This window comes from Acartia tonsa, chromosome 4 (genome assembly GCF_053477335.1).
Source record: "Acartia tonsa isolate MP-2025a chromosome 4, ASM5347733v1, whole genome shotgun sequence".
NCBI lineage: Eukaryota > Metazoa > Arthropoda > Copepoda > Calanoida > Acartiidae > Acartia > Acartia tonsa.
This window is the reverse complement of record NC_137263.1, coordinates 51,421,360-51,443,270: the sequence shown is the minus strand read 5'-3', so window position 1 is coordinate 51,443,270 and position 21,911 is coordinate 51,421,360. Positions and strand designations below refer to the sequence as shown.

Sequence of the window (21,911 nt, the reverse complement as noted above, 5' to 3'; positions counted from 1 at the left end):
TACCAAAAATCAGATCTAACGGATAATTAGATCACATAAAGATTTGTAGTTAAAAAAGTAAAAAAATCAACAAGTTAAAATGGACGTACGGACATTCTGGTAATGATTATAGAGTTGCTACGCTTTCTATATCGTACCTAACTACTACAGGTATCATCATGCAAAGTTTGAAATCGATAGGACAATTCCAACATGCCTAAATTAACGAATAACAGCTATATGTCTCGGACGGACCGACCTTAATTATAGAAAAGCTTTGCTTTTAATAAGCTCCTGGGTTGTGTGTTTGCCATTTTATCTTTCCCTAAACCAAACTTATTCTAAACACACATGGAGATTTACATCTTTTGAATTAATTTTTAAAAGATTTTCATACAGTTTATTTTTTAATTTTTACACATTAGGGATCTAAAGGGATAGGACAATGGCCAATACATTGATGTACATCTCCAATAATAATACAAAAAATTACCCCTTCTATAGCGCAAAATTAGTGGTTGAAACGTTTGAACACTCATTTTAATAAACAAACCAATCAAAATTCATTAAAGTCCCCAAAGTTCTTAAGCCAACGAATAAGAAAAAAGTTAATATGAGACTTTGGGGACTAGTGTAATAAACAGTGCACTGTCCACTCTCTCTCTGGTGCACGCGCACGTTAAAGTTTTTTTTGTGACTCTACATGAAAGTACATTTCATAACATTTAAGACTTTTACAGAAATTTAATGACCAATTATTTAAAACTAAAGTTTTTACTCCCATTTCCCTGAAGAAATAAACCCGAATGGGCCAAAGCCTATCAAATTTATAAGGCTAGCCTAAGATTTAGGGTAACCTATATCTTAGCTTAGGAAACCTTAACTCCTATGGCTAGCCTTTCAAATTTTTGAGGATTTGACCTAATATTAGCCAGGTAGTGATAAGACAACAGAAGAAATATTAGGTAGTCCCATTTGTGGTAACGCTCCTTAAGGGGTGATTCTTCATTTTTTTTCACAGTAGCTCTCCTATTTCTGCGGGGCCAATTTCCTAACCCAATATAACCTAACCTAACCTAAAATAACCTATCAAAAGCCATTTTTAAAATACGACAAATCGCCCCTTAACCCTTACAGATCGGGGGGGGGGTCATATTGACCCCCCCCCTCTAGTTTTTTCAATGTCATTTTTTTTGTAGGTAAGATGGAGAGCTGTGACTTCATGACTTTTTAAGTTTAGTAATTATGCGTCGGCAAGAGTTGATTTTATTAGGATATCTGGTCTGTGTCGGTCGTGGTGTCCGGTCAAAGTCGGTTGGGTAGCACCAAAATTTTAAAAAAAATTTTAAATAAATCTTAATTTCTACATTATGACTTTTGAAACCTAAATTTTTTTTGGTGAATACTAAGATATCAATAACCTTATAAGAAAAATGGTGTTATGACCGTTTGACCGCACCCTGACCGACTTTATGACCGATTTTTGTCCGGCTTTTACTACAGACATATATCATGAATATTGTGGCTTCTATTACAGCTAGAGACCTATAATTTTTTTTGGTAAATTCTTGAGCAACAATAAACAGATAAAAATATTAATTGGCGCCGCCAACCGCCGTTTTACCGCCGTAACCGCCGAAAATAACGGTTTCCGTTATTTGCCGTTTTTCGGCGATGATCAGAAAAAGTAATTTTTTTGTTATGAAAAATAAAAGTTCGTCCTAAAATTTGATCATCCTAGCTGCAAAATTGGCCGCTCTACAGCTGTTTTAAAATTTAGCGGCTGGCCGCTAAAAAGCGGCTAAGGAGCGGCCTGACCGCTATGACTAGAAAAAGTAATTTTCTCTAAAAATACACATGAACCACCAGAAAAAAATTTTACGTCTTTATCTGTAACAGAAGCCGAGATAGAGGGGGGGGTAAATATGACCCCCCCCCCCCGATCTATTAAGGTGGGAATTGGGGCCCGATCTGTAAGGGTTAAGGGGCGTTGCCACAAAAGGGACTATTCCCGAAATATTTACCCATCATCGCCCATTTTCCTGAAATCGACCAATGTTTAATGTTGATTTATTGTAATTAATATGATTATCTTAACATTTAATTATTACCTAATAATATAATGTAAGTTATTCTATTTGTCTGTTTGTGTATAACAACTGTACCCCCAGAGTCCCAAGAGGATGAACTTATTAACCTGTTATTAATTCTTTTTTAAACGCAAAGCTATTTTCTAATAAGGGTCGGTCCGTCTGTCCACAACGGTTAGCTCTTTTCTTTAATTTAGACATGTTAAAATTGTCCTATCGATATAAAACTTTGCATGGTGACACCTACAACAGCTAGGTACGACTTAGAATGCGTAGCCAGAAAGTCCGTAAGTCCATTTAAAACATGTTGATTTTTTACATTTGTTGTTATAGTTATCCTATTTATCTCAATTTTGAAATAATGATTCCTATTACAAAAAGATACAATGTTTCAAGCAAATCATCTCTATAATCAAGTCTTAGAAATGTAAATATGTCCTTAATCAGTATCTTGTAATTAAGCAGTTAATGTTCGTTTGTCCTACCATTTCAGATAAGTTGAAATACATTCCTTTTGATAATAAACAAAATTACTTCTTCTGTAGATTAAGATTATTGGTTTAAAAGTGTGGAACCAATCAATCAATAGTACCTACTGTTTTTGATTAAGATAACAAAATTATAAAACTTTGGGTACCAGTATAATTTACAACAGCCCAATGTCCTCTCCCCTCTCTCCCTGGGGTATACAAAAACTTCAGGTGATTGACCACTTCTATCAGATACAATACTAGTTATTTATCGTATCGTCTTATAGACCGGTTTCCGCGGATAATATAATGGAAATTATAAGATTTAAACTAGTTTTTTAGCCCTAAGATGCCAGAGGCAAGGACCAATAAACTAGTTTTAATCTTATGATTGTACATTTTTATATTCGTAGAAAACTGGATATAATAAAATTATATACATAATTTTTCAGTATAGCTGAGAAATGGTTCTAATCCACCGGATATTAATCGGTTTCGAAGCCATACTTGGGAAAAAAATATAATATTCATTTTTTTGGTGGAAGGACTCGTCAGAACGGATTATAGGATTTATTATTATTATAAATACGCATATCCTATATACATTTATGTACAAACAAAATTATACAATACAACGGAACATGCAAACAAAATTTCTCTCATCTATTAAAGCGTATCGTATTATAGACAGCTTTCTGTGGATATTGAAATGAAAAATTAATAGATTAAAACCAGTGTTGTTAGTCCCAAGTGCCGAAGGCCCAGGCTAACAAAACATGATTTTTTAATATGGCTGGGAACCGGTTCTAATCCACCGGGTATTAATCGGTTTCGGTTTTCCACTTCCTAAAGGTAAAATTAACGTTTTCCATTGCAATTATTTTGATACAAAAAATTTTATTGGCGTGAAGTTATTCTTCTATGCATTTGCATATAATTACATTGAAATATGATTTCTTCTGATAGTTTAGTGTCATAGTAATAGAAGCAATTCTATAACTCAAAGGGATAAGACAAAGGCCGATAATGTCCCCAATGATGATACACAAACTTACCCCTTCTGTAGATTACTATTAGTGATTGAAACGTTTGGACACTAAACAAAATGAACAACATAATCAAAATTTAATAAAAAGTCCCCAATGTTGTTAAGCCAACGAATAAGAAAACGTCATTACAAGACTTTGGGGACAAGTTTAATAAAAAGCCCAGTGTCCAATCCCTCTTAGCGGTTTTGTTCACGTTCAAATTTCAAAGCTTACAATAAAAGAGTAAAACTAACATTTTTAGTCTTTTGATTTTACTTGCTTTCTTTTGGTAGGAATATCTTATACATATGGATGTTTTTTAGCTTGTTTAAGCTTTTTTATAATTTTATTCCGTCCGTCCGTCATAGATAGCTTGTTAATTTAGGCAAGATCTAAAACTTTGCATGATAATTTCTGTTATGTAAAATTTAGAAAGCGTAGCAACTCTATATAATTATTACCAGAAAGTCCCTAAGTCCAATTGAAACATTATATTTTTATTGGTTTTTAGTAAAAGAATAATATGATATAATTATCCTGTGCATTTGATTTTTGAAAAATGATTTGTGAGCCGATTAGACGCTATGATCTACGAGAAACATCTGTATTAAATCAATTTTAGGGCAGTTTTATGCGAAATGTTTTTTTCTAGAAAATTGAAATCATATTAAAAATTGATCGTTGAATATATGTATAAATGTTGAGCTTGGTTTCTATGGCTGGTGACAACCTTGTTATTTTATGATTATCATTAGGATAGGGTTTAAATAATACATGAAAGGAAATATCGTGTTGTAATTTGATCTCATATTATATTCAGATACAAATTATTATTTTAGTATCTTCTTTTTATAACCATAAAATGTCACTTCATAAGATTTGAAAAAGCGAAGCTTTTCTACTTATAGGATTTGTCGGTTCTATACGTCAAGCAATACTCCATAACAGGTATCACTGGGGCATGTTTGAATCGTCCTATCCTTATATAATCTTAAAAGCGAAAACGATTTTATCATTACCAGAATTTGTCCGTATGTGTTTTTTGCTTTGAAATATTTATGGGGATGATTGGTAAATGAAAGTGTCATTCCTACGAAGATTAGGAAGCAAAGCATCTCTATGAATAACTATCAAAATGTAAGTACGTCCATCACTACCATTCTGCATTTTTTGTTTCTTGATATTGTTTGTTCAATTTATTAGGGATCTATAGAGATAAGACAATGGTCAATTAATTGATCTACTTCCCCAATGTAATACACAAAATACCCCTTCTGTAGATTGCAACGATTGTACAATCAACTTAATAGACCAACTAATCAAAATCCATTAAAAGTCCCCAAAGTTGGTTAGCCAACGAATAAGAAAACATTATTATAAAACTTAAGGGACTAGTGTAATAAACAGCCCATTGTCCCCTATCTCTCTGAATTTACTAATGTCAGATGTGTTACGCTTTGCTATTTTTGTGTATGTTGTCATTCTTGTTTTCATGATTAAATATTAGTTTGACACTATCTGGAGGTAAAACAAAGCCATCAATTAAGGATTTGAATTTAATGATGTTTGTATACGAAACAAAACTGACTAAACATGATATATTGCAAGAAATGAAAATGAAACAAAAAGTGTGCGTTGACACAAAACACTCACGTAAACCAGGGAGGGAGGGGATATTGGGCTGTTTATTACACTATTTAGATATCGTTTTCTTCTTTGTTGGCTCAACAACATTGGGGATTTTAATGAATTCAGATTAGTTGTCTCATTCAGTTGAGTTTCCAAACGTTTCAGGAAGGGGTAATTGTGTGTATCATTATAGGGGATGTACATAAATTCACCGGCCATTGCCTTATACCTTGAGATTCCTGCACGTAAACCCAAATCTGGTTTTATTAATTGAAAGGGAAGGTAAAAAAAGGTTGAATAATAATTGAGTTGTCAATATTATAGTGTATCATAAAAGAACCAGATGTATTTTGGAGCTTGGGTAAGCGATAGGCTTCTCTCAGAAATTCGTGGATTCATATATAAAAAAAAATAATAAATCCTTGAGAAAAAAGTGTTTTTTTAAACAAAAAATTAGGGTTTTTTTTAAAAAAAGGGATATAATAAATAGATCAAAATTTAGATGGTCATTACTAAAAGCTATCGTTTTAGATTTATGTCGTGGGATAGTTTTAGGCTATTTTAACCCCTTCTATTCTCTACGAATATAAAGTCTCAAGATGCTAGGGGTGCAGCCGCTAGTATTATGTATTATGTAACTTAATACGAAGAATTGATTTACATCAGTTACAAGTTATATGAGTGGTTGCACCACAAAAAAATTACATTTTTCAATCAGTTGCTTATCATATTTTTAAGCATTTAAACTGGTATTGTAGAATTATCTCATTAGATATTTAAAACAGTTTTGTGATATGTTATTTTGTTTATAATAGTTATTTATCGCATCCTATTATAGACAGCGTTCCGCAGATATTAAAATGAAAAATCAAAAGATAAAAAAAACAGAGGTGAATTCGATGCTCTGAGTATTGGTGCAAAAAAATATGACGTAACAAAAAAAATTAGCCAATGAGAGGCCACTATAAATTTTACCATTGGTCAATAACGGCCTCTCATTGGCTAATTTTTTTTGTTACGTCATATTTTTTGCACCAATACTCACAGCATCGTGAATTCTTAAAAAAAAAATTTTGCCCCACTAAATTTTAAATGAGCCTCACTGATTTTAGTGGGGCAAACTGATTTTACTGAGGAAATTTTTTAAAGAATTTTTCTCAGTTTTCTTAGCCCCGAGGAGACGAAGTCCCAGGCTAACAAAACTAAATTTAATGATTTTCATTTTAATACTTGAGAAAAATTCCCTGTAATACAATGCTATACATGATTTTTCAGTATTGATGAGAACCGGTTATAATCCACCGGATATTATTCGGTTTCAAAGCCATACTGGGAAAAATTTACTTTTATTTCTTTCAATAACACGAGTTTTATTTTCGGTTTTAAAGACCATTCATTTATTTTTTCTCGATAGTATTGGATTTAAAGTGAATGTATTGGTTTATTTTAGTTGGTTTACATCAAATCTTTACAGAACAAAGAACATTAATAATGCAGAATGTCAAAATATGTTATAATGTTATCAAAAAACAAAAAAATCTCTTTTCCAGTATGGCTTCCAAACCGATTAAAAAACCGTTTTACTTTTAATATCCGCAGAAAGCAGAAAGAATAAGACATTGCGATAAATAATTTGAATTATTATTTTTCATGTGATATAATTATCCTATTTGTCTGATTTTTAGAATACTGATTCCTAGGACAACATTGTACACTGTTGTAAGCAAAGATTCTCTATAATTAAGTCCTAAAACTGTAACTATATCCATAAACATTATCCTGTATTTAAGAAGTTTTGCATCAAATTTTGTATCCTTGTTAGATTTTACGATGGTAAATAAATGCCTCTGTATAATCAAATCTCAAGGCTGTATCTCCCTACTCTCTGAAAATTTGAGAAATACCAAATATATAAATCTTTTATTTGACTCAAGATTCTGTCGGCTGTTGAGCTAACTTTGTCAAAGATTAAGTTAGAAACCAAAGGTTTTGGACTGAATTAGGTTTGAGATTAATCTTTTGGTTGGGAACAATATTATTTTCAATTGAGTTAACATTTTAAAATGTGTAGTTTTATATTTGGTTTGTATCAAACTTTTCTGTTTTTCAAAATTGTATTATTGATAATCAAAATAATTAATACAGTTAGGAGGTTGAAACCTTTTTAATAAAAGCAGAAATATAATCTATGATTACGGTTTTTCCCTCTAAAAAGGTTATGATTCCATTTTCCCCTCTCTTGGTAGTGATAATATCATGGCCAATATGATTTTTGTAATCTACCATTCTATTTTCAATAGAGACATAACTGGAATGGTACATTCTTGTTTACATACCAGCATATTCATAAACATTTATTTCATTATTTAAATCAACATAATAAAAATGGTATATACTAGATATTTTTTTAACTTCACTTCTATTTTTAAGAATCAATCATATCATTTTATGAATTTTTACGATTAACATAATAGTAAGGAGAATTTATATTGATATTAAAAAAGTAAACCACCATTTCAGTTTCGTCTCTTTTGAAAACGGAATGGTACATTACAAACACCGTACATTGGCCTTAATGATAGCATTACCATGAAAGGGAAAAATGGAGTCATTAAAGACAATACCTTAATCATAGATTATATTTCTGTTTTATGTAAATTTTTACTTGTTTTTTTTGACTTATTAATATTTTGGTTTAGCACTTAGATTAAATTTATTGATTGGATAAAAATAAAATAAAAAAGGCATTACTATGTTTCTTTGCTAACTGTTAAAAAAAAAAATTTATTAGTCCGTATTAATAAGCAATAAATAAACTTGTATTTAATAAATTTAATAGAAAATATAAAAATTGCATCATTACTAGAGAATGGTGCAAAATTTCTGCTTATCAGGGATATGAATATAGGAAATTATACAACAAAAAGTATATTTCCTCCAATTTTTATGCTAAATTATGGTGATTATAAACTACGTGTGGGAGAGTTTTACTGGTGTATGAAGTGTAGATCTAACTTTACTTGTCTGTTCCTTCCTAGTGATTATAAACTATGTGTGGGAGAGTTTTACTGGTGTATGAAGTGTAGATCTAACTTTACTTGTCTGTTCCTTCCTAGTGATTATAAACTATGTGTGGGAGAGTTTTACTGGTGTATGAAGTGTAGATCTAACTTTACTTGTCTGTTCCTTCCTAGTGATTATAAACTATGTGTGGCAGAGTTTTACTAGGTGTGTGAAGTGTAGATCTAACTTTACTTGTCTGTTCCTCCCTGGTGATTATAAACTATGTGTGGGAGAGTTTTACTGGTGTATGAAGTGTAGATCTAACTTTACTTGTCTGTTCCTCCCTGGTGATTATAAACTATGTGTGGCAGAGTTTTACTGGTGTGTGAAGTGTAGATCTAACTTTACTTGTCTGTTCCTCACTGGTGATTATAAACTATGTGTAGTGTTTTACTAAGTGTGTAAAGTGTAGATCTAGCTTTACTTGTCTGTTCCACCCTGGTGATTATAAACTATATGTAGCAGAGTTTTACTAGGTGTGTGAAGTGTAGAACTAACTTTACTTGTCTGTTCCTCCCTGATAATTATAAACTATGTGTGGCAAAGTTTTACTAGGTGTGTGAAGTGTAGATCTAACCTTACTAGTCTGTTCCTCCCTGGTGATTATAAACTTTATGCAGCAGAGTTTTACTAGGTGTGTGAAGTGTATATCTAACTTTACTAGTCTGTTCCTCCCTGGTGATTATAAACTATATGCAGCAGAGTTTTACTAGGTGTGTGAAGTGTAGATCTAACTTTACGTGTTTGTTCCTCCCTGGTGATTATAAACTATGTGTGGCAGAGTTTTACTAGGTGTGTGAAGTGTAAATCTAACTTTACTTGTCTGTTCCTCTCTGGTGATTATAAACTATGTGATTGTGTGGCAGAGTTTTACTTAGTGTGTTCAACTCTCTTACACAATTTATAAAGTTGGGAGGATTAAAAGTACTTTTTCTTCCTCTTGTCACTTTAACTTTACAAATTTGAATTCTTTTCTCAATTCCTTTAGAAGATATAAATTGACAGTAAGGCCGTTTCTGGACATTTACTATGTGAATTCCCCTTATACAACATCTTTTTAAAAGCAAAGCTTTTCTATAATTAGGGTTGGTCCGTACGTCCATCTGTAATGGATAGCTTTTTTTGTTAATTTAGGCATGTTAGAATTGTCATATCAGTATCAAACTTTGCATGGTGATTTCTTTAGTAGTTAGGGACGATTTAGAAAGCATAGCAACTCTATAATCATTACCAGAATGTCCGTACGTCCATTTTAAACATGTCGATTTTTTTACTTTTTTAACAATGAGTTTTAGTATATCAATTCCTGGGACAACAAAGTATAATGTTATAAGCAAAGCAACTCTATAATCAAGTCCTAAAAATGTAAGTATGTCCATAAACATTATCCTGTATCAAGCAGTTTTTCAACAAATTTACTTACAATTTTGCTTTGATTCTTATACATTTGTATTCTGATTATTCAGTTCTGAAAGTATACAAGTGTTAATGTCCGTTTGTCCTACCGTTTCAGTGCTTCGCTTTTATGGATGTTGTCATCCTTGTTTTATTATGGCTACACCTAACCCTTCTTAATCTAGCAACACTTTTCAACAAGTTTTGGTTTAAGATTAGTTATCAAACGCATCATATCAATTTAGAAAATTAAGAATAATAAGCTTTAGTCCAGTTTTGTTAGGCTTGAGGAACTGAAGGCTCGGAATATAAATATAATGATATTTTTTTTATTATTTGTAGAAAATTGCCTTCAATACATTATGATACATGATTTTTCAGTATTGCTTTGAACCAGTGGATATTATTTGGTTCCGTAGCCCTATTGTAAAAATATATTTCACCTCCCCAACTGTTGTGGAACATTGAGAGTTGAAGAAACATGAGGGGAACCAAAGTGCTAGGGTTGACAAACAGTTTAATTTTCCAGAGATTTCATTGACGTTTAGGGACAATGGGCTGTTTATTACACTAGTCCCCAAAGTTTTTACTAACGCTTTCTTATTCGTTGGCTTCATAACTTTGGAGACTTTTAATGAATTTTGATTAATTAATTTGAGTGTCTAGACGTTTCAACCAATAATTGTAATCTAAAGAAAAGGGAATTATGCCTACCATCATTTTGAATGTACATCAATTTATTGGCCATTGTCTTATTCCTTTAAATCCCTGCGTTTTGAGAATCTTAGGGTCCAAATAAAAAAATGTTTCAAACTAATCTTATTATACAAAAATATCTTTTATATTTTGTTGCATGTGATTTTTTGTATCTGAATTCTATATAATCTGTTAATCAGTAATTGTGCCTTATTCAAAATGTTAAAAGAATTTAAATATATAATATGAATGATATTAAATGTTAATAAAATTTATCTGGTTTAATAATAAATCTTTTTGTATATGAAATTACTGTATTGAAAGGGAAGCCTAGTATTGATCATCTTCCTATAAACGAATAAGAAATTGTTATCATAAAACTTTGGGGACTAGTGTAATAAACAGCCTCTTGTCTCCTCTCTCTCTACTTCCATTCACACATCTTTAGGGATAAAAAAAAATAGTAGATATATTGATTTCTTCGACACAAGCCAATTCTCCAATTCTACTTACTTATAAAAGTTGAGGGTGAATGGGGAAAATACAGGATTACCCCCCTCTGTCCCCTCTCCTTAAAAAATTGAGAAAGGTCCAACTAGCAGAAAAATAAAATATTTTATTTGTGTAAAGCAGAGGCGTGCCGAAGGGGGGTGTAGGGGGGTTGATGACGGCAAAATGAGAGAGGGTTGATACACCCCGATAGGTTTTCTCTACAACCCCTTGAAAAGGTCTACACCCAACAAACATAAAAGAAAGGTAAAAAAGTCACACTCTCATTAAACTTAAGAAGGTGTTAAAAAAAATTGAGGGACTTTTTTTTCAGTGGGTGGATGGACACCAAGAGAGGTTTATCCAATCAACTGACACTGACACATTATCTTGTTGTCTGTAATACACCCTTCTAAAGATAACTACCCTACTTTCCTAATCACGGGGAGTGTCAAAATTTCAGGTGCGCTTCGTGCACCACTCTTACAATATCCTCTTCACGCCAATATGGTGTGAAGTAATTGATTTTCAAATATTTTGGCATTTAAGAATTCAAATTTTTAAAAGAGCATTTAAATAATGTATATTTATTAGAGTAGACTTATTTTAAAGAATTCAAATTTTTAAAAGAGCATTTAAATAATGTATATTTATTAGAGTAGACTTATTTTAAACAAATTATAATATAGGTCTTTGATAATCTATTTAATCACTAAAATTTTAAAAGTTTTTAAATTTATTCCCTTTTTTAGAGGCACTATAAAGAGCCTATCTAGCTTTCCACTTTATAGCACTTTGACTGTAGCAAAGTATTTGATGAATTGAATTACATGTTTGGTACCTAGAATTACGTGATTAAATTCAACCACTAACCCTAAAAAGAAAACAAGTAATCTTTCTAATATCATGTAGACGTACTGTACATATTTAGGATTTTATAAACAAGGATAAAAACATCTATAAAAACAGCTCTAAAATCTTAAGGTGGGACAAACGAACAATAACTCTTGTAGAGTGTCATAACTCAATGAGCAGAGTAGAAATGCATAAGTCTAAATAATATTTTACATAATTTTTTTAATTTAATTTTAGAGATGCCTCGCTTATGATATGGTATTTTGTTGTTCGAGGAATCATTATTCCAAGAATCAAATGAATAAGATAATCATATCATACAAAAACTACAATGTTTTAAAATGACGTACCGACTTTCTGGTAAATATTATAGAGTTGCTACGCTTTCTATATCGTACCTAACTGTCAAAGGAATCATCATGCAAAGTTTGAAAAAGATAGGACAATTCTAACAAGTCTAAATTAACGAAAAAAGCTAACAGTTTCCGGACGGACGGACCGAACCTAATTATAGAAAATCTTCGCTATTAAAAAGCAAATACCTAATTAAACTACATCGCATGATAAATTTGTTTGTAAAAATTTAGTTTATGTAAAGTAAACAATTCAATCAAATGTCTGAAAGTTTTAGGTTCTTATCCTATTTATCTTAAAATGTTTAAGAATACATTACATATATATACATTGAAAATTTTAATTAAAGCCTTCCTTTCTTCCATCTTTATTGAAAAAATGGTGTTTTCACTGATACCACCCCTCCCTAAATTTTTAAATAGATTGAAGGAGGGTTAGTTTTTTCATGCCTAAACTCTGTGGTACCTACACCTAAGGTGCTAAACCCATTAGGACTACCCAGTACCTAACCTAACCTGACCAAAATTAATAAACTAACAAATGAAAACTACCCCTCCTCTATTTTCAAATAATCTCAAAAATAAGAAAAGGGGAGGCGTGTTCAGTGCTCAACAAGGAAATTTACGTGAAAGCGCTGAAAATTGTGAGATCTTACAAACAAATAGACATCTAGCTACTAAAGTACATATTAAAATGATATTCTTAATTACCCGTCGCTGGCTTAGGAAATAATGAAGTTGTGTTAAAATTCTTTCTATTTAGTTTAAGTGAGGCTCCAAACTTGAAAAACTTATCTCCTGAATTTGAGAGAAAATTAGCCTAAGAATACTTTCTTACAAAGTTTTTTCCCGTCCTGTAAATGCATTTAACACAACACACACAAATACAAACACACACACACATGCACATAAACACACACACACACATGCACACACACACACAGAAACACACACTATCTGGATACTTTGTGGTATTAACCCCTTACAGTCGGGCCCCTTGCCGCACCTTAATTTGTCCTTGTTAAAGTTAAAAGCTTTAGTTTTAAAATCATATTTCCTCAACTAATTAATAAATTTTTAATTTCAGCCGCCTGGAAGCCCACTGTGCCGGCGTCTCAGCGATACTGAAAATTTCCCGCCCTTTCTCTTTCTGGAATCTGGCAGTGGCGATGGGTACGGGCACGGAGACGGGCGGGTGCACCTGAGCACCCCGCTACCCCCCAAGAATGCGCTGTGCAACTCCCCCGGGCTCTGTATCTCCACACCGAATCTCTTTCCAATAGACTTAGATGATTCTATTCAAAGGTGAAGTTTATTTTTAGACAATTTGTCAAGAAAAAAGAAAAAAAGTTTGTAAATAGTTATTTATCGCATCGTATTATAGACAGCTTTGCTTGGATATGAAAAAAATTAAGATTAAAACTGGTTTTCATCTTATAATTTCTATTTTATTATTCATGGAAAATTGTCTGTAATAAGAAGCTATATAAGATTTGTAAGTATGGCTAAGGACTGGCTCTAATCCAGCGGATATTAATCGATTTCGAAGCCATACTGGAAAGACGGTTACAAGATCAGACATTGATATGAAAATTGAAGGACACACATTGGTTTTAGAGTAGGTGCACTAATAAAAAAAAAAAAATTGTCACATTTTATCTTTTTATTCTGTAAGTATTCAATGTCCAGCTGTCAATGTGTTTCCTCGAGTCAAAACACAAATTGTTTTTTCTTCTATTGGATGTAAAATATGCGTGGATATTGTGTTAGGCGAAAAATTGTCGTCAATTTAGGTTCAATTTCTCCTCGAATTTATCCAGTAGGAGGGTAGGGAAGGGGGGAAAGGGGAGATCTATATTTTAGCCCGCTACAGAGTTCACTTTAATAAAGAACATGTAAATCTGGTGTAAGATCCAAGTAATGATAAATCCATTTTTCTTCTTTTGATGAATTGTATGTTTACACACAATAGGATGACAATCAAATACTAATCAAAAGAATTGTTTAACTTGTTTTCTTTTGTTTTTCTTTTTTTTTCTCGATGATAATGAGAATATTAACATTTAGAGAATAAAGATTAATTTCTTTAAAAAATTATAGACAGCTTTGACAAAACCTTCACTTTTACTTTTTTTATCATTTTCGTTGCTGAAAATAATTAAACAACACCCATAAAAGTAAAACCTAATCGGTTCAGTGGTTAGTGAGATAGAGGGATGGATAAATCGATGGGCAGACGGAATGATAGACATACAAACAAATCTTTATTCAGTATTCAGTGATGTCCTTCACGGAAAGACGTACGGACTGAATCTAAATGTAGAAAAGCGTCACTTTTATAAAGTGTAATTATAATAGACATGCGGAAAGTGTCATGTGTGACGTCATAAAAGTACGTCTAAAAAGGAAGGTTGAGAAGAAAAGTGGGAAAGGACATCTCTAAAAAAAAGAGATAACAGACGTATTTTTATGACGTCACACATGACACTTCCCGCATATCCATTATGATGAATTTTTAGGAGCTTGAAGGGCAACAGTAAGAAAACAAGGCTGAAGAGAAGAAAAGCTTACTACAACAAGACTATCACTGTAAGAATTTGGTTTATTATAGCACACTTGCCTTACATGGCAGCAGTATGCCTGTATTACGGCCTAGACTCGAACCCACCACTCCACGACATCACTCCCACAACTTATTAATTACGCTAATGCCACTAGTAAGTCTATGGGCCTAACTTAACCTAATGTAAGGATATGACCAAAAATGAACGCACTTAACATTGCAGAGCCTTGGTTTTTTTAAGACTATTATTTTAACACACACAAGTTGCATCGCCTCTACCATCTAGAGCTCTGTTTTAGTAGATGTTATAAAAAATAGCCTAAAACAATCCTAAGACTAATTATAGTAGCCTAAAAACTTCCCAAAACCTATGTCGTCAAGCTTCTTTTTTCATTAGTTCTTGAAATTTCAAGCTTCAGAATTAAAACCTTACTGCTAATGCTTTATATAATAGAATAAAATTACACTAACTATGTTGTAAAATATCACTTTTCTACAATATTAGATCCGTGTGTAAAGTGCATTAGAAAGAAAGATTAAAAAGATTGATTTTGTGTCAACAGGAACCTAAATAAAGCCATTCAAGATTCCCTATTAGAGTTGCACGTCAATATAATGACGTCACTAGTTTCCAACAGGAAACTAATGGAGGGGTTTAAAAGGATAAGACAATGACTGATAAAGTACATCTCCAATGACGATACATAAAATTACCCATTCTGTAATTTACAATTAGTGGTTGAATTGTTTGGACACTCAACTTATTGAACCACCAAATCAAATTCAACAAAAGTCCCCAACGTTGTTAAGCCAGCGAATAAGCAACGTTATTATAAAACTTTATGGACTAGTGTAATAAACAGCCTATTGTCTCCTCTCTCTTTGCATTCAAGATTTCCTATTAAGGTTGCACGTCAGTAATGACGTCACTAGTTTATCTTAGAACAGGAAACTAATGTGAAACAACAAGGACATGACAATTAGGTTCAATATAATGAATGAATATAAATAAAACAAGGATGACAACATCCATAAGTAGCGAAGCTCAAAAATTATGATTGTATATCAGGAAAAAAAATACTGTAAAGCAGTGTCATATAATAAATATTAATATTGGTAAAATAGGGAAATCATCACACCTTTAAAATCACGCAACCTTATAATCATGAAAACTTAAAAATCTAGGAATCGATCTAGCACCGCAATCAATAGACAAATCTTAATGAAACTTGATGGAAATATGTAAAACATGAGCATACTCAATCCCTGATAATTTCAACTATCAATCCTGAATAAGAATTGAGAAAACCATGAAAACCAAAAAAATCTAGGAATCGATCTAGCACCCCAATTAATAAAAAAATATAAATAAAACTTAGGAAAATATGTAGAATATAAAATTAACTAATCCCTGAAAATTTCAGCCCTTTATCTTGAAAAGGAGTTGAGAAAATCACGAAAAGTTAAAAATCTAGGAATCGATCTAGCACCTTAAATAACAAACAGACGGACAAAACAATGTATATATTAAATGTGCTTATATAGTGGAAATCTTCAATCTTTTCAGCTAGTAGAAAAGTTATTCAACTAAAATATGTATTAAGTGTAAGTAATATGGTAATATTCCAGAAAGGGAGGGGACATTGGACTGTTAAATACTGGACTGTTTTTGGTGACTTTTATTGAATTTTAATTAGTTGGTTCATTAAGTTAAGTGTACAAAAGTTTCAACCACTAGTTGTAATCTACAGAAGGGTAATTTTGTGCATAATCATTGTAAATGCCGTCAATTTATCGGCCATTGTCTTATCCCTCTAGATTTCTGAGTATAGACGCATCGTAAAAACAATTGATACAGAAACAGACAAACAAGTAAGACTAGTAGAGTTGCTTTGCTACAAAATATGTATAAAGTGTATATACCAGTAATATTGTAATATTCCAGTATAGGAGGGGACATTGAAATGTTAGTCCCAAAAGGTTTCAATAACGTTTTCTTATTCGTTGGCTCAACAACTTTGGGAACTTTTATTGAATTTTAATTGGGTGGTTCATTAATTTGAGTGTCCAAACGTTCAACCACTAATTGTAATCTACAGAATGGGTAATTTTGTGTATCATCATTGGGGATGTAGATCAATTTTTCGACCATTGTCTTATCCCTTTAGATCCCTGGTAATATTCTGGGACCGTGTATTCAAAAAAATGCATTTTATACCTAAGCATATAATGATCAATATATAGCTTATGCATAAACAAAAATATATTATTTTTATTTGCTTGCTTGTGTAGGTATTGCAAATATTTTAATGTATGATAGGTGCGTAATATTCACCAAATAATAGCTACATTAACATATGTAAAAAGATGAATTATTTGAGACAGATTTCTGCGGATACTAAAATTAAAAATTATAAAATTATTCACTCGGGTATAACAAAACTGGCCTTGGCGTTATCCTCTTTTTTTTGAAAATTTGAGTACACCCCCCCCCCCCCCCCCGCGACAACGACGAACAACTATTTTAGGTTAGGTTTTAGGCTAGGGAGCCAAGCGCTGCGGCTAGCCAGGCAAGGGAGCCGAGCACTGCGGCTAGGCAGGCAAGGGGGCCGAGCGCTGCGGCTAGGCAGGCTAGGGAGCCGAGCGCTGCGGCCAGAGTTCATAGTTCGCTGTCGGGGGGGGGGGGGGGGGGTACTTAAATTTTCAAAATTGAAAAGAAAAAAATTCTAAGAGGATAATACCCTGGCCTTAAATGTATCATTTTTATTTTAATATTCTTGAAAAATTATCTGTAATACGATGCTATAAATGATTTTTCAGTATGACTGAGATCCGGTTCTAATCCAGCAGATATTAAACATTTTCGAAGTTATACTGGAAATAATTTTCTTTTCCCGTTAAATGATAAAGATAAAGAAAATTCTTTTAATATTGTAAAGTTTGGCAGGGATCTAAAGGGATAAACAATGGCCGATAAATTGATGTTCATCCCCAATTATGATACGCAAAATTACGCCATATGTAGATTAAAATTAGTGGTTGAAACGTTTAAAGACTCAACTTATTGTATCAACCAATCAAGTCCCCAAAGTTGTTAAGTCAACGAATAAGAAAATGTTATTATAAAACTTTGGAGACTATTGTAATAAAGATCCCAATGTCCCCTCCGTCTCTGTAAGCTTGGGCTTACATTTTTTTCTCTCCTGTTGATGATGAAATTACGTCAAATTTTGAGAGACAGCAATTTTGCACGAAATACTTATATCAGAGAAATTGAAAGTACAGCACACATTTATTACGAAAATATAGAAATTGTTAGTTTTTTTTTTCCAATAGGATTTCATTTTTATTTTATTTTTGGTGAATTTTGGGAAGTTAGTCCATATTTTTATGGAATTACGAAGCTCTGTATAAAAAAGGGGACAAATCTCAAAATTAACTGAAAACGGATAAAAAATAGAACCCTATGCCCTAAACTTTAAAAATCTCAATTGTTTCTCATTTCATTTGCCGATTTTTAAAAGCGAAGCTTTTCTATAATTAGGGTAGGTCCGTCCGTCCGTCCGTACGTCCGTCCGAGATAGATAGCTTTTATTCGTTAATTTAGGCATGTTAGAATTGTCCTATCGATTTCAAACTTTGCATGATGATTCCTGTAGTAGTTAGGTACGATTTAGAAAGCATAGCAACTCTATAATCATTACCAGAATGTCCATTTTAAACATGTTGATTTTTCTACTTTTTTAACGACAAATTTTTATGTGATCTAATTATCTGTTTGATCTGATTTTTGGTATATTGATTCCTGGGACAACAAAGAACAATAGTATAAGCAAAACAACTCTATAATCAAGTCCTAAAAATGTTAGTATGTCCAAAACATTATCCTGTATCAAGCAGTTTTTCAACAAATTTACTTACAATTTTGATTCGACTCTTTCGATAGGTACTTTTATATTCTGATTATTCAGTTCAGACACTAGACAAGTGTTAATGTCCGTTTGTCCTACCGTTTCAGTGCTTCGCTTTTATGGATGTTGTCATCCTTGTTTTTTACGAAAAGATCCTATAGCCCACTCAGGGTAGGAAAAGGTAATTTTTAACATTAAACCATTTTAGAAAAGTTTTTGAACTTCCGTTATTTCCAATTTTGTAGTCAATATTTTTTACTTTAAAAAGCATTTGATGTTAATAAATGGCATGGGCGTTTAGTTTCATGGGGTGGAGACTCTACAAAGTGTTCGAAAAAATTAGCCGTGTGACGTCATAAAAGGGAGAGTTGAGAGGAGAAGTAGGAAAGGAAACACATTAAAAAGAGATGGATCTATTGACGTCTCACGGCTCATTTTTTCTTTGTAGAGTCTCCATTGGGTGTTTTTATTATATTTTATACTTTTAAGATAATCGTCTTAATAATCCTGTCTCAATTTTATCAAACATAAAAAAAGGAAAATCTACTTTCTGTAATGTACAGCATCTGTATATTTTTATCCAATTATACAACACGGTAGAACTAAAAGTATCCGATACTTTGCATAAGTTTTTGCTAATAACTTTTTAGAAAGTTAGCCACTGACACAAGTAAACAAGAGGTGTGCACAGGAATTCAGATAAGAGTTGAGCGAAGAAATATTTATAGCATCGTAGTACAGACAGTTTTCCGCGGATATTAAAATGAAAAAATTACAAGGTTAAAATCAGTGTTGTTATAGCTCTGAAAGGCCGAAGGCCATGGCCAAGAAAGTTGATATTAATCTTATGACTTTTTTATTATTGGTGGAAAATGGTCTGTTATACGATGCTATACTTGAATTTTCAGTATTACTGAGAACTGGTTCAAATCCATTGGATATTAATCGGTTTCGAAGCCATACTGGAAAATATTTTTTTTGAGAAAAGGAAATTTTGAATCCAATTAACAACCCTCTCCCTGGAGATGCGGCAAAACGTCAATACATAAAATCATCAGAACATCAAATTACAAAACACAAAAACTCTAAATAATGCTCAATTAGAGCTAACTTTAGGTAATCATTATCAAATTATAAAGATTTTTTTTTAAATTCAAAGATTTAAAAGAGCAAATTGGTAATAAACATGTTTGATTTGATTTAACTTTTAACTTATTTTCTCGTATTCATCGAATCCGGTAGATAGGAACCGGTTCTAATTCTTACGAAAAAAACTATGTCTAGCATTGTATTATAAACTGCATTCCGCGGATATAGAATGTACAATTTTAAGATAAAAACCAGTTTTTTAGCCCCAAGGAGCCGAAAGATGAAAATGTTCAGAGCATCTAACAATGATTAAAATATAAAAACAGTAATGTTTAGAATACTTTTTAGTTAAATAAGTCTGGGAGAGAATATTATTTGGTACATAGACTTCAAAGGGTGGGTAGTAAAGGGGTGTTTAGCCCCCCCTCCCCCCACCCCCCCACCCCACCAAAAAAAATATATATATCAATAAAAAAACCTTAAAAACCTTCATTTAACCCACTCAAAATATAAAAAACAAAACAATTTATTAACCCCACAAACCTTTAAAACCTCTTACTTACCCCCCTCAAAATAAATAGCTTGGACGTCCCTGATTTGGTTCCAAATGCTACAACACTGTGATTACACTTCCTTTTGATGTTAGAATATGGTGTTGGCTCGTAGTGGGGGGGGGGGGGTGGGGTCTGGGTAAGTGGGGGACGTTTAAGATTTTTGTGTAATCTCAGATTAATATCTTCTCTTTGAGCTGACAAAAAATGTCAAGCTAAATGTATTTTGTAACATTTCATGTATGTACAAAATTAAGGTTGTATAATCATATACATACATTCACTTTAAATATAAATCTATATTTAAAAAGATTTAACTGCAAATATTGGAAATATTATAGAAAATTATTTTAAATTTTAATGTTTAATTCGAAATTTGAGTCCACGTAGTTATGTTTTTACTATTTAAAATATATATTCGTTTGTGTTTCATATCTGAGACTCTTAGTTATATAGTAGCCTCACAAATAATAGTTAATCTTCGCATCGTATTATAGACAGCTTTCCGCGGATATTAAAAATAAACATTATAAAATTAAAACCAGTTTTGTTAGCCTGAGGGGCTGAAGGCCCAGGCAAACAAAACTGGTATCAATTTACGATTTTTTATTTTGACATTCGTAAAAAATTGTCTATAATACGATGCTATACATGATTTTTACTATAGCTGCGAACCAGTTCTTATACACCGGATATTAATCAGTTTCGAAGCCATACGGAAAAATATAATCTTTCATCAATTCTTATATAAAATCTGAATCTCAAAGTTAGATAGACATTTTCTTTCTCTTTTCTTCAGTGTAGGTAGAAGAAAAACAATTTTATTGGTTTCTCTGATTTTCTAATTAAAAGATCTATTTTAGTATTCACTATCCCACACGTGATCTCACAGATTTTTAACAAGGATGACAACATCCATAAGTAGCGAAGCACTAAAATTTATTTAATGACAAACTGAAAAAATGAATTATAAAGAAGATGTTCAGTTGATAAATGTGCAATAATTCATAGAAATCACGAAACCTTTCTGAAAAATGTAAAAAAAAGTATTATTGTCTTTTTATCCATGACCGACCAATGGACAGACAAAGTAAATTATACACTTCATGCTCACTGATATTGGGAATCTTCACAAAAAATTTCAGCCGTCTATCTTCAATAGCAGCTGATAATATCGCATTTCCGCCATGGCATTTCGGACTGACGGATAGACAAAGTGAATTATAGAGCAGCTACGCTATTAAAAAGTTTGAGCTGGTGGAAAAAAAAGTATCATCATCCTTTAAGTGGGTTAAAAATAATCTGGATCTGTTATTCATTGGCGTAGTTAGTGAGGAGCATTATATATTGTCTGTCTGTCTGTTTGTTTGTAGCGAAGGATCTCGCTAACCGCTGAACCGATCGGGTTCTTCTTTACAGGGTAGCTTCTCATAGGTCCCGGGAAGGTTTATAACTACTTTCTGGGGGGGGGGGGGGACAACCCCACCATCCCCAAAAAAATGAAAAATACCCCCCAATTTTTTTTTCTTTTTAAAACTAAAATTAAAATAGTGGGGTCGACTACCCCCGGGCCCCCCCAAAAAAAATTCCCCCCCCCCCCCCCTCCAAAAAATGTTTTCTTCATTTTTCCTTTAAATCTAAAATACGAAAAATTGGTTTGATTAAACCTCTTGGGGCAAAGCCCCTAGAGGCTAGGGGCGAAGCCGCTAGTAAGTAAATGATGTAGGAATAAAAAAATACATTTGTTCAG

General features: G+C 32.4%; 1 protein-coding gene across 1 annotated transcript in view; it reads left to right on the top strand.

The window, feature by feature from the left end:
* LOC145315528 (uncharacterized) overlaps positions 1-21,911 on the top strand; it is a 158,304-nt gene that overhangs the window by 132,005 nt on the left and 4,388 nt on the right. Inside the window, exons 2-3 of the mRNA XM_080155511.1 lie at positions 13,135-13,352; positions 14,567-14,636. Coding sequence (XP_080011637.1) covers positions 13,135-13,352; positions 14,567-14,636 — 288 coding nt within the window. The remainder of the gene's footprint in view (positions 1-13,134; positions 13,353-14,566; positions 14,637-21,911) is intronic.